The sequence below is a fragment of the Patagioenas fasciata genome, chromosome 17 (genome assembly GCF_037038585.1).
Source record: "Patagioenas fasciata isolate bPatFas1 chromosome 17, bPatFas1.hap1, whole genome shotgun sequence".
Taxonomy (NCBI): Eukaryota; Metazoa; Chordata; class Aves; order Columbiformes; family Columbidae; genus Patagioenas; species Patagioenas fasciata.
In genome coordinates this window covers 11,000,380-11,017,364 of record NC_092536.1, presented here as the reverse complement: position 1 = coordinate 11,017,364, position 16,985 = coordinate 11,000,380, and the positions used below count along the sequence as shown (strand labels likewise).

At 50.8% G+C, this 16,985-nt stretch overlaps 1 protein-coding gene across 1 annotated transcript in view; it reads left to right on the top strand.

The window, feature by feature from the left end:
- RBM19 (RNA binding motif protein 19) overlaps nt 1-16,985 on the top strand; it is a 63,681-nt gene that overhangs the window by 27,750 nt on the left and 18,946 nt on the right. Inside the window, exon 22 of the mRNA XM_065851874.2 lies at nt 14,942-15,047. Coding sequence (XP_065707946.1) covers nt 14,942-15,047 — 106 coding nt within the window. The remainder of the gene's footprint in view (nt 1-14,941; nt 15,048-16,985) is intronic.

The window sequence follows — 16,985 nt, the reverse complement described above, 5'->3', positions numbered from 1 at the left end:
GAGGTGGGGAGAGATGGGGAAGGGGCTGCTTTCAGCATGTCTTATTCAAATGTAACTCTGGGGTTTTGCTTTGGGGTTTTTTGCCATTTTTCTGTGCCGAGTGGAGCTGGCCCGTGTGTGTGTGTATGCATGGGCTTTTTGTCCTTGATAGGAAGCAAGAAAGAAAACCTATAGGAGCTGCTGTATCCTGTAAATAACCCACTTAGTGCTATTAGTATTATAAGATCTCCTTTTGGCTGAATTGTTAAGAGTATGTATGCATCTATAAATAAGGAAAAACATGGTGGAGGGGTTTGCATGATATTGTAGCCCATTCTTGTTCATTTTCAATATTGTCCCTTGGCCACTGAGGCTGCTCTGGGCACAGCCAAGGGCTTGCAGAATCTGTGATGTTGAAATCACACCGGCCTCAGTTTTGAGCTTGTGTCTTAGCCTTTAAGTCAAGAAGCAATCAAGGTGATTATTTTCTTGATCTTAAAATTCTTTTCTCCGTTGTGTTTCTTAACTAGATTTCTTGCTTGCTGACATCGACCCCTCCACCTTCCTGCCTTTCGCTGGCATACATGTGGGTATTTTTCAGTGTCACTTCATGAGAAGGGTCCTGAACAAGCCTCTAATGAATCACAGTTTTCTCCTCAGGATGACACTCTGTCCTTTATTTGCATCTCTGTTTGCGTTATTATTTTTTTTTTAAACCTCAAGCCTGCTGCGGCATTTCTGTCTCTTGCAATCCTGTGGATTTTAAGCCTTGGGTTATGGTTGCAATTAAAGACCTTTCCTTGTGCAGCCTTTTTCCTCCCCCGGGGCCAACCCCCTGCCAAAGGCATTTGAACCATCTTGGCTTCTGCAGCTGGTGGCACCACGAGCGTTTCTGTCTGTGCTCCTGCCCCTGCGTTGCTTCTCCCGAAGAAACCGAGCTAAGGCGGATCGGGCTGACCATCTGTCTTCTCAACCTCCCTTTCCTCCTTGCCCAGCAGCATCCTGACCACTTCCATGCATCTGGCAGAGGAGAAGAGACCTTAAATTTGAGAGCTTGGTGTGCATAAATATAGGAGGGAGCTCCTGAGGCTTCTCGTCCCAGGGAGGTGATGTTATGGGATTGATCCTTATTAGATATCCAGGAGTTCACGTAAGAAGCCCTTGAAGATGGGACCTTTTTTCCAATAGATACCAGGGAAAGCCATCTCCTTTGTTCTTCTTCTCTTCACGGTTTGGTAGCGGAGGGGCTGCCCATCGATGCTCTGGGCACGTTGGGCTGTCTCTGTTCATGGGTGGCCTGGGACTTGCCCAGGGAGGTTGGAAGGACACAGGCTCAGGCCCCTTCCAGCCCCCCAGGTCTTTTTGACGTGTCCTTATGGAGCCTCGCTTGGAACGACAGCAGTGATGGCTTTTCCAAGCCCCCTGATTCAATTGCCAGGGGGCTGCATCACCCCTTTTTGCTTCTTTTTAACCCACTTCTTACTTTTCCCACCCTCTTATCCTGCTGCCATTCTGGCAGCCGAAGGGTTAAAAGAGTTCAGGGGGCGAAGGGGGTGGAGATGAGGTATTTTAGATGCTCATTACTCACTGCCAACTTCCCCCCAAATCATATTAATTTCACGCTGTCACACAGGACTGCGCTGTCTCTCTCCTCAGCATCCAGGAGGGTGATGGGGATGGGGGGAGCGATTTGGGAAGCTCGTTGGTAATCTCTGCGGTACCGACCCAGCGGGACTGGACTGGGGCCGCTCACCTTGCAGGGGGATGCGGGGAACGAGGGCACTTTGCCATGCGCTGCCTCCTGATGATCATTTTCCACCCTGCTGCTTGGGCAAAAACCCCATGAAATTAAGTCTGCTGCAGCGGGGAGGTCTTGGGGAGGGAAGGAAGGAGGGAGGGGAGCGGAGCTGCCACCCTGCCTGACCTGCGGGCAGCAGAGATGCTGCTTAGAAGTTAGTCTTTAACCAGTTGACTCCCTTTTCTGTTTTTGATGTGAGCAAGCACAGCCTGGCTCTGCCTGCAGAGATCACTTCCCCGGCTGCCGTTGCCTCCACTCTCATTTCTCCCCCTTTTTCAGCTCTTTGCTCACTGCGTCTGCCAGAGCTGTCACCTCTGCGGGGACTTCACTGTCACAGGAGGTAGGACTGGGACTCTGACAGCTCCCGAGCCCGTCCCACCTGGCAGCCCTTAAGGTTCTCTGGCAGCCAGCGTTCTGCCCTGTCCCTGGTGATTTTCGTTATTCTTATCCCTAGAAGCTGTCTCAGCTTCTGTGCGCATGTGCTTTTCGTAGAATCACAGAAAGGTTTGGGTTGCAGGGACCTTCCCAGCTCCCCCAGTGCCACCCCTGCCATGAGCAGGGACATCTTCACCAACTCAGGTTGCTCAGAGCCCCGTCCAGCCTGGCCTGGGATGTCTCCAGGGATGGTTCATCCACCACCTCTCTGGCCAACCTGGGCCAGGCTCTCACCACCCTCAGGGCAACAATTTCTTCCTCATGTCTGGCCTGAATCTCCCCTCTTTAGCTTAAAAAAAGGTGTTGCAAGGGTAAAGAGCAATGAGCTTTCTGCAGAAATGTCATTGAGTCCCACGATGGCTCAGGTAACGCTTGCACCACGCCATCACGTCCTGGCTTCTCAGAGTTTTCCAAGTGACCTGTGAAGCTGTGTCCCGCTGCTCAAAGCTGCCTCTGAGCTTTAGCAGGTGTTGTGGTTGTTGCAGGTTGGGAAAGGGTGACCAAAGGACAGGAGCAGCCATTATAGCTCAGGTAACAGCCACACCTCCGATTTTGGGTCCAGGGTGGGCGAATCAGACCGTGATTGAAGTAGATGCAGTATGTCTGGAAGTATTTCTCTGCTTGTGTTGCTTTTACTGTACAATGAGAAAATCTAACGTTTTGCTGTTGGTTGTGTCTCTGGAGGGGCTGGTGCTGCGGTGGTGGCTCCAGCCGGACTCGCCAGCGAGCTGTGCCCGATTTAATGCTTTTTCTTATCGTGATCCCCGGCAGATTTCAGATGTGGTCGGGCTGGGCTCCTGGGGGACTCGCCTGCACTCAGGAGATCTCACTGTCCTTCCTGTATTCGAGTCGCCAGAACAAAAACGCTTCGTTCGAGCTCCCACATGCTCAAGGCATTTGCATGCATTTGATCTTCCCTACGTGTTTCTCTGTTCTCCTGATGAAAATAATTAATCTGGTTGTTTTTCTAAGTCATCTTGCAGCTTTACAGGGACAAGGCTTAAATAAGGATTCTCTTTAAAGCAGAGCTGTGTTAAAATAGCTGTCTGCCTATAAATATCTCATTGCTTCTATATTTATTCTCTTCCAACTCAGTGAAGTAGGTTCTATAGCTGAATCTGAACTATATATATATTTTTACTTGATGCAAGGCTGCTTTCTCCAAAGGATGCCCTGGGTACAGCTTTAGGGGCACATGGGGCATGGCTAAATCTCCCTTCTGTTTACCGCTTTGCTAGTTGTACAGATTTCCTCTTGTCTTTGAAACAAGCTGACTCATAAGAACCCTAGAGGAGCCGAGGTTTGCACCAGGCCCTCCTGTGAGCACTATTTTAATATAACTTACGTTTGACCAGAGCTGCACTCTGATCAGGATTTTCAGAAGAGCCCAGGAGAGATAAATCCCCAAATCTCAGTGCTGTTGGAGCTGTGGGTTCCTTTGAAATCCTGACCTGCTGGTGATAACTGCGGTGACTTGGTGGCTCCTAAGCCCTGGTCCTGCAAGGAGAATTGGGGCTTATGAGCGGGAGCTCTGCCAAAGGCTTTGCGAGTGTCGGAGGCTCTTGGTGACGTCTGTGCGTGGATTGAGATTTCATGGGGTTTGGGGTAGAAGGGTCACGATGGTGGTGATTTGTGCATCTCGCTGGGAGCTGCCGTGGGAGGGGGTGCCAGCAGCTGTAGTGTGATCTTGGAGATGGGTGTGAGGGAGACTGGGGAAGGCCCAAGAAAAGTCCTATTGAGGGTGGTGAGAGCCCGGCCCAGGTTGACCAGAGAGGTGGTGGGTGCCCCATCCCTGGAGACATCCCAGGCCAGGCTGGATGGGGCTCTGAGCAACCTGAGCTGCTGAAGATGTCCCTGCTCATGGCAGGGGTGGCACTGGGGAAGCTGGGAAGGTCCATTCAACCCAAACCATTCTATGGTTCTGTGATTCAGTTGGCCTTATAGAGCCGATCCTTTCTCCACTGTGCTTGAATGTCTTCTATCTCTCCCAGAAAAAAAAAAAAATAATAATTACAGTAACATCAAGGGAGACAAGCCCTGCGGTCACTGGGGCTGAGAGCAGAGCTCATCTTGCTCTGAGATGGCAAAAAGAGAAGATGCAGCAAAACCTAAATAATATTACAGTGGGATTTTTGACCTCGCTGCTGGTTTTGAATGAGCTATTCAGTCACGCATGTCCAACAGCAGTTATCTTTAAATCCTCTGTTGCACCAGCTCACGCTGTTTGGGACCAGCAGTTGACTTTGAACCCCCAAGTCCAACAGCGCTGTTTAAACCTGGACCTTCCTAAAGCTTCTGGTGTTCCCCAGCTCTGCACCTTCCTTACGCTTTGGGAATGGGCTTGGAAATTTGGAGCGCTGATGTAAAGTTTCAGGCGGAAATCTGTTTGTGCTTTAACTAAATAATGAATTATCAGAATCTAAAGTGTGAAAGGAAAGGCAGATAATATGCAGGTATCTTCTCCTGGAGGTGTCACTGTGCTTTTCTTTGATCTCTCCATCTCCAAAACAGATGTATAATAATAGGTAGATAATAAAAAAACCTCCCCGCCCTATGTTAGACCCCATGATATACACTCCTCCATCAGCGAGGACCAAGACACAAAGGCAGGACAGATGTGACTCAATTTATGCAACACAAAGGTAGGAAGGGACCTGCAGAAGAGCCAGGGTCTCTGATGGGAGCAAATCAGGACGTGGTTGGGTTGGCCGAGAGGCGTGCGAAGGCTGCCGGGTGCTTTTCTGCACATCAGCATCTCCTGCTGCAGACGCCCGAGGGCTGACGCTCATCCCCACCTTTATTTTTTGCCACTTTGCCCCATTAAGTTCCAGCACGGGAACCAGCTCTGTCGGGCTAAATTACTGTGACGGTTGTACCATAGCAACTGTACCTGTCTGACTCTGCCAGCCAGGAAACTGCTGAAAAATAATCATTATTTGGGAGGAATGGGGCAACGAGGAGCGGCAAAGGGAGGCTGTGAGACACCGCGATGCCGCTGCCACCAGCACGGCAAATTTGTGCCGACCGGGGAAGGGAAAAAGCCCCTTTTAACATGAGCCTTTAAAGCAAATCGCTTTAAAGAATTGAGTTTCTTGCATGGTGTTAAACCTCGCAAAGTAGGATTAAATGCGGCAAAATTACGAAACCAAACCTGGTTGCAGCACCTGTTTAAAAATGACTTAAGTGGAGGGATATTAAAATTTTAAGACCTGCCGCTGTGCTGGGGATGGAGGATTTAAAAAATAATAATTGCTGTTGTGTTTTTTGCTTTTCTTTTTGCTCGGTTTTCAGAATTGGTTTCTTTCTGTTTAGCATGCAGCCTAATTGTGTAATTACACGATAGACTGGAGTAGAATTTAGTGCATGTAATACCAGTTATAAAGAGGAGCCCTAATTATGTATATCTTCCCAGGTAAATAATACATCAGGGGCATGGAGTGGCCTAATTACTGTTCTGAAAACCTGCCTAATGACTCATTTCCTTGGAATTTCAGAAAGCTTTTGATAAGGTCCCTCATAAGCAACTGTTAAGGAAAATAAATCGAGAAGGGGTAAAATGTTTGGCTGTATTTTTAAACAAGCCATTTAAGTGATGGGAAACAGTCACTGCCTTGGGGTCGTGCATCGTGAGGAGGGGGACGGTCCCGGGCTGCGTGTTCATTTGGGGCCAAAGTATTTGTATTTTCTGGTCTTGCTTCACCAGCTCCAAGGGTGACTGCTGCTGAGCCCTCCACCAGAAATGGGACTAAATATTAGCAGGAATCTGGTGGGTAAATTCACAGCTCCTTGGAAGAAGCATATCTGTGTCCGTAGAGTCTCTGGCAGTATGTGTGATATTGAGCATCTGAATATCTTCTGATATAAGTCCAAAAAGAGCTAAACTTTATTTAGTTTTCCCCACACGGAAGACATGGGGAGTGAGAGCAACCCAAAAGCCAGACCAGCATCCCCAGGAACGAGCGACAAGACAATAGGAAACGGCCTTAAGTTGCCTCTGGGGAGGTTGAGGTTGGATCTTGGGAACAGTTTCTTCCCCAAAGGGCTGTGGGGCATTGGAACAGGCTACCCAGGGCAGTGCTGGAGTCACCATTCCTGGAGGGTTGGACAGACGGACATGAGGTTCTCAGGGACATGGGGCAGTGCCAGAGTTGGGTTAATGGTTGGACTTGATTATCTTAAAAGGTCTTCTTCCACCAAAATGGTTCTATGGTAAATGAGTCAACTGGTGGTCCCTGGTGAGAGGCTGGCACTGAGCTGGTAAGGAGGGGTAGGAGATGTGCACATCACAGGAGGGAGGGAGGAGACTACTGACAAATGTATTTGTGTCAAAGCATTGCTTTATTCTGCGACGATAAAACACAGATTTTATTTGCAAGACCTTCCACCGCACTTGTCACGATGGTGCCCATTGCCTCTGGAGCTCAGGCTCTCTGTGCCCCACTGCCTCTCAACATCTCCTGCTTCAGACAGGTGAGGCAGCTGGGCTTGGCTCCCCAGTATCGCCCTCTCCCTTTGCACCCCCCCAGCTTTGCTATTGGGTCTTTTCTGGGAGAAAACACAGATGTGTGTTTTCAACTGGAGGAGCCAAAGAGATGAAGGAGGGGTGGCAGGAGGGAATTGGCACCAAAGGGTCCTTTGCTGAGCAGCCACGGTGCAGATAAAGCACGAGAATCTTTGTGTCTGGCCAGCGACACGCTAATTGGCTTCTCTTCCTCGTAAACTTCGCAAAGGATGCTCTTTAAGTCCTCAGCAAGATAAACAGTTGCTGTGGCAGGTGTGCTGAAAGCACCGTCTGGATGTAATTAGATGTGTTTGCAAGAGAGCATCCCGGAGAAGTGGAATGGTGCCGATCGTGCTGGGCTCATCCTGCTCCCCCATCCCCTGCTTTTTGAAAGAGCTGATCACTTCCAGCTAAATTTGGGGGGACACGAGGTGAGAATCTGGCTGATGTTGATTTTCTTACAAGTCTAGTGGAAGTAAAGCCTGAGAAAAGGAGGAAGGTGTTATTTGTTCTGCAGTGGCAGGAAAGTGAAGAATTCCTCTCTAGGACACATTGGAGTGTCCATGTGGGACAGGGAGGGGACGGCCACCCAGGCTGGACACCACATGTCTCATCTCCACAGTCCACAGAGCCAAGTGCCTCTCGTGCACCTTTCTCTGGTCGGGATCTCACATCACCTCCCTAAGCTGATTTCTCTGTTTCTTACAAGGCCTTTTGCAGGACTTCAGCTTTTCTGCTGCCTTTGCTGTGGTGCTTTTGCTTTCTCTGTCATATCAAAGACACTCAGGTTTGTGTTGTACTGCTGTTTATTTTAAATCCCCAGTCCCTTTGCTGCCTTCACAAATTGATCAAAGCGTTATACATCCGTGTGAGGTTGGTAGACAACAACTGTGGCTTTGCAGGCGATAAGCTGGAAAAATGGGAGAGGTGTGTGGCATCACAAGGTGTGTGGGGGAGTGGAGGCTGGAAAGGAGCCCCCGGGGTCCCCGTGTTGCTCCCTGACATCTCTCCCAGCCATTGAGCACTTCAGTAGGAGCTCAAGGGCTGCAGCATCTCTGGGTGCTCACTCTTGCCTCATCAGGACCTGATGGTCACAACCCATCCCAGAGAGCCTCCCGGTTTGGAAATGCTGTTCCCAATTTTTGTGAGCCCTTTCTGTAGGACTGTGTTACGTGGCGCTGGCATTTCAGAAGCTTTGGTTCGAACACTCCTGTATGCTGGGGAATCTTGGGGTTTCTTTGAGACTTGGGGGTCTCTCGCTTTCTCTTCACTTTGTTGTTTCGTTGCCCTGTCGAGAAGTTTGTTAAAGCTTCCAGGGAATGAGTTACACATGATTTGGGGTGACTACAAAGCTTTACACTGCCTGGGATGGGATCGCAGCTGCCTTGGGGGAGGATATGACCCTGTCCTGTCTGTCACCCAGCGGTGCAGGAGAGGGACAAGTGGGAATTGTACATATCCAGCTGAAAACTCCAGTTTGAAGACCTCCGATCCCATGTGAGCTGAGGACACTGGCTTGACCAGCTTTGAAATCTTGCCCTGGTGAGGCTTCCCACAACTCCAGCTGCAAGCAGACTTAATTTGTGGCGAGGAACAGGAACCTCATCGCATCCACGAGTGCAGCATGACCTGTAGCTCCTGCATGGAAACACTCGATGCCAAAAAGAGCAAATGGTGGTGAAATGCCGATACAAGCTGGCGATGCTTGCTGTCCCTCGACACAGGTGCCGGGAGGGGAACTCAGCAGTGGACCTGCTGCAGGAGGTTCTGCGGCATGGCCAGGTCATGTCCCCCAGAAAACTGGCCTCGAGAAGGGATCCATCGCTGGGAAGTGGATGATCTCGGAGAAGACAGCAGCGCTTCTCCCGGCAGCACAAGGCTGGCATTGTAGAACAGGAATTGAATAAAGCAACGCCTGGTTTTGCTGCGGCAGCAGGTCAAGAGGCCTCCAAACAAAGATGATGCTCCTGGGCAAAGAGGAGAGCAAGCTGGAAAAATTGATGATCTGTGTAGGAAAGAACAAGATGCAGACGTGGCTGTCCTCCTCCTGGCTCTCCATCGGGGTTTTGCGGGTGATGTGATTATTCTGTAGGACTGATGCAGGTGAGGAGCTGCTGCAGGAATGAGGGATCAGCTTTGCCGTGGGGCCAGGGCAGGCAAGGACCTGCTTTTCTGCATCGCTTCACCCCTGCAGCTGCGGGCTGGGGGTCTGTGGGGACACCCCGGCTGCCCCAAAGTTCCTGTACCTGTCACCTTCTGTCCCCACAGCTCTGCTGGTGACAGGGACAGTGACTCTTTGCGCTGGTTCAGGTGTCCGGAGGCTTCACTCCTGCCTTGCCCTCCTGTGCATTCATCTGCTAATTTTCAGAGGTTACCGAGGAGATGTTATTGATGGTGATGATGGTAATAGGGGAGATAGGTGGCAGATTAATTCCTGAACTCTCTAACGGGATTTAAGCTAACAAGAGAGGAGGGATTTTTTTTTTTCCTCCCTCTCTCCTTTCCCTTCCTCCTTTCAGATATTTCCTGTGCTGGGGATAACAACACCAAGGAGTGTTAAATTGGCTCTGAATGTCCACCCCTGGCTGTCCACATTCTTGTAACGATTTCATTAGCTTGAATTATCCACGTTATTTTCTTGTAATGGGATTAGCCGTACTGGAGTCAGCTGAAGTCCTGGAGCGGGAGGCGGGAGGGACCTTCCGCTGCGTATTTCATTAACTCTCTCATGCAGGGGGTGGAACTGGCCACGGCTCAGCCCAGGGGCAAAACCATTTGCCAGGGTCCCGCGTTCCTAAAGGAGGAAGAAAGAAAAAGGACCATTATTATTTTTTTCCACTCCCCCCTCCTCTATAATCAGCAAATCGGTGCGGAAGCAGAGAGTGGCAGGGAGGCAATTTGTTGGAGGAGAGAAGGTCCTGTTTGGGGGTGAGGAGGGAAAAATATAGTAAAATTAAGACAACCATCATAAAGTGATGGAGTGAATTCTGCTGGGCTGCCGTGTGGCTGCAGCCTGCTGCCGGGGAAGAGGTTGAGAGGAAGGACTTCTGTGTCTTTTGGACTCAACGTCTCCTGCCCAGAGCCATTGCTGATGAGTGGTTCCACTGCCTGGTTCGTCCTGAGCTCCATCCTAGGGCTGCCAGCAGTCATGGGGTGGGATTTAGGCAGCATCAGGGCTTGGAGAAGAGGGGAGAGAGAAGGAGGTGGTGGCAGTAGGTGGCAACTCACAAGAAAGTGGGCAGCCTTGCGAGAGGGTTTCATGACCAGCTTTCCAGTGTGGTTATTGCGAGTTTTTCTTGAAGGGATGTAAACCAGAGAGAGAGGTTTCAGGCTACCCCATGCAATGGGACATCTGTAAGTGTCTGGAGAAGCCTAAGGGTGATATTGTGGTTTGTTTTGCAAGGTCTGCGCTTCAAGCGATAGGCAGCAGTTGGTCTTTCCAACCACATGCATGGATTCACAGTGTTGGTTGTGCTTTCCTCTATAGAGCTTGATAGCCAGAGTCCTTGATCAGCTTGTAGCTGAGAGTGCACCAAGATCAAGCATGATAAACACACCTTTGTGTTTGGGCCTTGGAAATAATGACTCGGGCTGAAGAGGTCTGTCCCAAGGAGCTTGCAGTTCAAATGCTCCTGTTTGAGACAGGGAACGGAATGGGATGGAGGGGACATTCCCCAGCTGGAATGATGTTCAGCCTCATGTGTAGGTACCTGTCCTGTGAATGGGTGTTTGTGAACAGCCGTTGTGAGAGCCTGGGACGGTGGTGGAGCCAGACTGAGACATGGGGGGCTGAGCAAAGTTGGGGAGAGACTTGGAAGCAGAGGGAAGAAATTCAACCAAAACTCGATGGAAGAGAGGAGCTTTTGGGAAAAGAGGTGGTGGAGTCAGTGACAGAAGCTGGTGCTGGCAATACCGCGGTGGGTTTGGGACTGTGCCTGCGGCAGGGGAGCGGTGATGGAGAGGAGGGAGCTGCAGGGTGAGAACTTTAATAGCAATAAAATGTCCTGTAATGAGCAAGCGGAGGATTTGCCTCCCAGCTGGCCTGTGCCAGGACAGAATTATAATCCCAAGGAGTGATGCTCCTCTGACCTGCAGCCAGCTTGTGTTGTACAGCGTGGAGGAGAAATCTGCTGCTCTTCCCTCTCTGTGCAGACAGGGGAAGAGCTGCCAAAGCATCGGGAGGGTGGCCGGTCCCCAGCCATGCCATGTAGAAATGCTGGATCCCTCCTGGGAAGGGGGGCGCATGCTTTCTGGCATCTCTGGGAACATCGTTGTGTTTCTGCTGAGCTTGGGACCGGTGACGTGTCAAGGGAAGGGTTGTGGCTGGCTTTATTCTACAGCTGTGTGGATCATTACTGAGCCAGCACCAATATGGGCTGTTCCTGGTTTCCCCTCTGCCTCTGTAAATCAGGATCAGCACGAAACAAAAGGCTTTCATTTAGGAAATATCTCAGTTGCAACATTTATTTGGGGCTTTTGGCCCTTCCAGCCAGCGGCGTGAGAACATGCCAAGCCTGGGAGAGCGAGCGCAGGCGTGAGGATGGGTTTTGCCAGCCTGGCTGGTGAGCTGCCCACAGGAGGGAGCCCAGCAGAGCCACGTCCTCCAGAGCCACCTACTCTCCTGCCCAGGCTCTGCCCTCCCCACAGGATCTTGCAGGACTGCTGTGGGGACACAGTTCTTCTCAAATAGGCGGGGAAGGAAACAGGGAGGTGACGGAGCAACCGTGTGCACGGCAGGTCCCTGGGAAGCTTTGCAAACCTCCATGACAAAGTTCTTGCTCTTCACTTTTGTCCTCAGCCCCAAAACTGCCTGTATTAATTGTGAGCAGCCCCATGGGGAAGTTGATAAGATTCCTTGGCTCCACTCATGACAGATGAAATTGCAGCCTGGTACGGTGCCACCAAGAACTGTGGGGACACCTGGCCAGAAATCCAGCCCTGGGCCAGGCACGTGGGGCTGGCAGGGCCAGGATTCACCAGGAAGGAGGTTACAGTCTTCAGCAAAGTTAAGCTGGACTGAGTGTGAACAAGTCTACACCTCAAGAAAGAAAGGGCTTTGCTTCCACAACTGCCAAGTCCTTTAGCGCTTGTGCTGTGGCTGAGCCCTGGTGCAGGGGCTCAGAGCAGCTGGAGAAGACGTGGATGTCGGTGTGTAGGAACGCAGAAACCGCTCAGGTGTGACACGCTAACGCCGGGGACGTCCCTGTAAACCCTTGTGTGAGGAGCCTGGCATGGCGCTGTGCTCCACGGCGGCCGCAGGGTTTGGTGCCATCGCTTTCTGATCTCCGTCCAGTTTGCCACAGAGAGATGTCAGCTCTGAGAGGAATCCCCGCTGCTGGGATACATTTGCATCCATCAGAACTTCATGAAAGGAATGAGGCGGCAGCGGCACCAGGTCTGACTTGCTGTGACCCCCCTGCCTCCACAGCCACCCCCACCCCTGGGGAAACATGAGTTTTAAAGCAGCTGGGTGGGATTTTACGGGCAAGCTGCAGCTTAGCAGCCTGTGTAAAAGCTGCTTTCTTCCCTCCCGTGGCATCTTGCTCAGATTTTGCCCAAGTGATGGGCTGCCTCCCTTTCCCTTCTGCTATCCCTGCTCCCGCGGCTTTGCCTATGGTGCGATCCTTGCACGGCCATCTCGGAGCTGGATTCCCTGAGTACCGGGAGCCTGGCACTGCGGGGGGTAATTGGGTTCCCTCTGCCTTTCTCCCTCCCTAAATCCAGAGGAAATAATTGGAAAAAAGAGGTGTGAGTCTCTGCCTGGTGCTGGAGAGGAGAACATTAAAGGCCTGAGCTCTCCACTTCATTCGCAGCTCCCAGGATGGTAATTGCTGTGTTGTGGTTTCTAATTAGCACCGCAGTGGGGGGGAGGCTGTTTTACTCGGCAGCCCCGGTGGGGTCAGCCCTGTCTCTGCTGTGCCCCTCGGCTTTCCTCGTCCCCCCTGCTGGGAGCTGTGCTGAGGCTTCTTCCTCTGTTGGACCCACCTCTGCGAGCTGTGGGTGGACAGGAGGAAACGGGCTCAAGTTGTGCCAGGGGAGGTTCAGATTGGATATTAGGAAACAATTCTCCATGGAAAGGGTTGTTTGAGCATTGGAACAGGCTGCCCATTGCAGTAGTGGAGTCACCATCCCTGGAGAGGTTTAAAAGGTACATAGATGACATTCTTAAGGACATGGGTTAGTGCTAGAGTTAGGTTATGGTTGGACTTGATTTTGAGGGTTTCTTCCAACCCCAATGATTCTATAATTCTAAGGTGGGTACCACCATCCTTTAGCAGATATTCTGCTCCCCCCCAGCAATGCCCATGATGTTTTTCATGGTGCGATGTGTTGGAGCAAGTGCTCCCCTACCCTGACACCCCCACCTGTCTTTCAGGCCAGACATGAGGAAGAAATTTTTGGACGTTGAGGGTGGTGAGAGCCTGGCCCAGGTTGCCCAGTGAGGTGGTGGATGAACCATCCCTGGAGACATCCCAGGCCAGGCTGGACAGGGCTCTGAGCAACCTGAGCTGGTGAAGATGTCCCTGCTCATGGCAGGGGTTGGATGGATGAGCTGGAAATGTCCCTTCCACCCAAACTATTCTATGATCCCTAGCTAAATGATCATCTCCTTGGGCCAGGTCCTCTCTCATTACCTCTCCCTTAACCCAACCGCAACATCTGGGATCCCAAAGAGATGTTGCAAGTGAGAGGACCCACCTGCAGCGCTCCCAGGGCCCCATCACCCCTATCCCTTCGCAGAAGGACCCTCCTGCTGCTGGAAACCACACGGTTCTCCTGCAGTTCCCGGCGCCGAGCATCCCCGCTGCCGCGGCTGCTCCCTCGCCTGCGCTCCGGCGTGTTTGTTTGTTTGCGTTGCACCAGCTCGAAGGGGCAGGAGGGAGGGAAAGCGCCGAGGAGGAGACGTGCGGATTCATTTTGAGCCTTCATAATGGTACATTTACACACCACGTTGCCTAAGGAAATTGGGTAGATGAATGCCTGGTCATGCTGCCAGTGCAGCAGGTTAACTCCCAGGATTTAGCTTATATCATTTCACGAGAGCGTTTATGGCCTTTACTGTGTTTATTCCCAGGTGCTCTTTGGCACTGCTGCATCCTCAGCTCCTTTTGTGTATGCGCGCGTGTGTGTAGATTTTCAAATAAAATAGCACATCTATTCAGACCTGGTCCACATTAAATATTTATTGCCTGCAGTTTGTGCATATGTGTTTGATAAATGGGTATAAGGGGAGGGGAGAAGAAGGGGAAGCAGCAGCTCAAGTGCAGAGGAGCCGTTGGCTTTGTCCTGGAATTTCTCCAGGGGATGGCACTGGAGAGGGGTGGCTGGAGAGTGTTGCCTTTGGGTCTGTTTTCGGGCTTTTGTGATGAGGTTTTTACTGGGCTGTGGCCAAGCGCGGATGCTGCCAGCCCAACCCTGCACCCACCAGCTCAACAGGAACCCCCTTCTCTCCCCGTTCTGACTTTCCATCTTGTTGGCACCCGGAAACTTGTCTGAAATGCTGCTGGATCTGAGGGTTGTTGTGCAGGACTTGGGTCTGCTGAATTCACCTGTTTTCCCTTTATATAGCCAAAATAAAACCAGTTTATTCTAGCGGATGGGAGAGATTGGGTGGCTGGCTGCAGAATAGGAAAAACAGGTACACAAGTGAAGTGTTAGAGCGAGGAAATCCAACCTTAAAATGATGTTTAGCATGCACAGAGCAGAGGGACGATGCCTTTGCAAATGCAGGGCGAGGCCCTGGGGATGGAGGAGCTTTTTTGGAGAGAGGGCAGATCCCTGTGGGGCTGTGCTCTGGCTTGTGCATTCCAGCCCCTCTTCAGAGGTGCAAATAAATCTATTTTGATGGCGATTTGGAGCAGCCCTTCTTCCCGATAGCCTGAAGATGCTTTTTCACCACCTCGAACAGGATATGGCTGGGTCCTTAGTTTCTGCAAGTTTTCTAAAAGGGAGGAGAAGCGTAACAGTTATATTAAAGAAGTTTTTTGCTGTGTTAAGCTTTACAACCAGAAGAGATGACCCTTGGATTTCAAGCTGTGTTTTCAGCTGGTTTTAGGTCCTTTGGACATGGGGCTTAGAGGGAAGCAGAGCAGGACGCTGCTTGCTGCAGTCCCCAGCGCCAACAAGCCCACAACGCAGGTCTGCAACTGGTTGTGCTGTGATGTGTGATAAAATGATGGTTCTTCCCTTGATCTCACAGCACCTTTGCTTTTCCCTCTCGTCCCCAGCACCTTTGGAGAGCTGAAGACCGTCCGGCTGCCCAAGAAAATGGCAGGAACGGGATCGCACCGCGGCTTTGGCTTTGTGGACTTCCTCACCAAGCAGGATGCCAAGGTGAGATGTGGCACAATTCGTTTACTGATTTGTAAACTGTACAAGGCCCATGTTCATCCGTTCCTCATTGTGCTTTGAGACCCCCCCATGAGCAGCCTTACCCTTTGTGTTTTTCAAATAGAGAGCATGACACAAGAATGATGGTTGTGAGTTGGTCCAAAGGATGGGCAAGCAGAGAGAAAGGTTTTTGTCTGCTTTGCCTTGCTGGAAGGCAGAGCAAAGGTCAAGTTCTGTCGTGGTCCAAGGAGGGGACCTGGCTGTGCTGGGTTGGCCAAAAATGGTTTCTCAGAGGGGTCTGTGCTGGTGGTTTGACAGCAATATGGACAAAGTCAGCAGCAGGCAGCTGTGCCTGGGTAGCGCCTTTCTCAGCACCAAGAACTGGGCTCCTGGAAGTTGAAAGTGCAATATCATTCCAATATCTTGATGTTTTTACAATCTGTGTGCACTTTATGCTGCACATTATTCTGTAGCATTTTATGCTGTTCAAAGTGTTCTACTGTTACTTTTTTTTAAAGCTTTCCTATGTGTTTAAGTTCCATATTTGTAGAAGAAACAAAGGGATCGTAGCCTGACTGATATCATTCTGCTCTTACACTTTGTCGGAGGTTCAGGAGCAGCTGGGCTGGGCATGGTCTCTCATGCACGGGGCAGCAAAGGGTCCTTGGCTGGGGGTTTCATCCCCGCTGCTGACGATTTGCGTGGGATCTGGAAGAGGAATGGTTGTGGGCACAAACCAAGGGATGTTATTGCTGAAGGGAAGGGACCATGTAGCTCCACTGACTCTACGAAACTCCAAATGTTCAAGGCTGAGTGGAGTTGAAGGAGAGAGGAGTGGGCAGCAGCACAGCCTGTGTTTATATTTTGAGACAGGATTCATTGATCCGGGATCACAGGGGACTATTAGATCACCCGTTCCCGTCTGACCTCCCGTATTACACAGTACAGGGAGTTTCTTTGTTAGTTGTGGATTGATCCTAATTCAAACTTTCTTCCCTCAGGGGCCACTGGGCAGTGTGGGGTGCAGTGACCCCCCAGAAACGTGTTTCCCGTCCCTGCACCGTGAGCTCTGCTCAAACCCTGGCTCTGGGCATCGTCACTTTAACCTCCGCTTCACCCCAGAGTCACTCAGGCTTTGGTTTTTGAATTAGGAGAGGAAACTTCTAAGTGTTTGATGGAAAGGTGCATACAGGGACCAGGCTGGTGCTTTACTGCTGCTCCGTGTGGGGGTGAATGAAGCTTTTCTGCTCGGTTTTGGGAGCAAACAGGGCTTGGTTTCTGCCTCTCATCCCTCCTCAGCGCCTTGGGGACTGGCTGATTCCCGCTGCACAGGACAAATAGAGATCTCAGCGGTAGGAAACCCATCTGTCGGAGAGCTGGATGCTCAGGGCATCCTCCCAAAGCTCACAGAGGCGTGCGGGGTGAGCAACCCTGCAGAAGGTTGGTCGGGGCTTTTTCTTCTTTTCCTGCAAAGCAACTCTTCTTCCTTCTGTTTTTTTTAATTATTTTTTTTCCTGCCCTCATTTCTTTGAGGGATTTAATTGTCTCACAAGTGGCACATCAAGTACACTCCATTGGCCGTCTGGAAAAGGATGCGCTGTGTATTGATGAATAGGATCTTGAATATTGTAAACACGGACATAATTGGCTTAGAGTTTATTGCTAAGTGAAATGAGAGGGGAGGAGAGTGGGCCTGGAGACCTCTGAGCTGAATAGCTGTGACTGTCAATGACGTTTTTGCTTAGAGTGCTAATCTGGAAATCGCTTATAAGTGTCTTATAAAACATGATGTTTTTGTAATAGAATAGTTAGGCTGGCTTTGTTGGGCATTTAAAGCCTGTGACCTCTCGTGTTTGTCTTTTTCTCTGAGCAATCCTGGCTGCTGTGGGAGTGTAGATGGAGATTTTCCAAAGCCAGGACAGGGCTCCCCCTGCGAACACC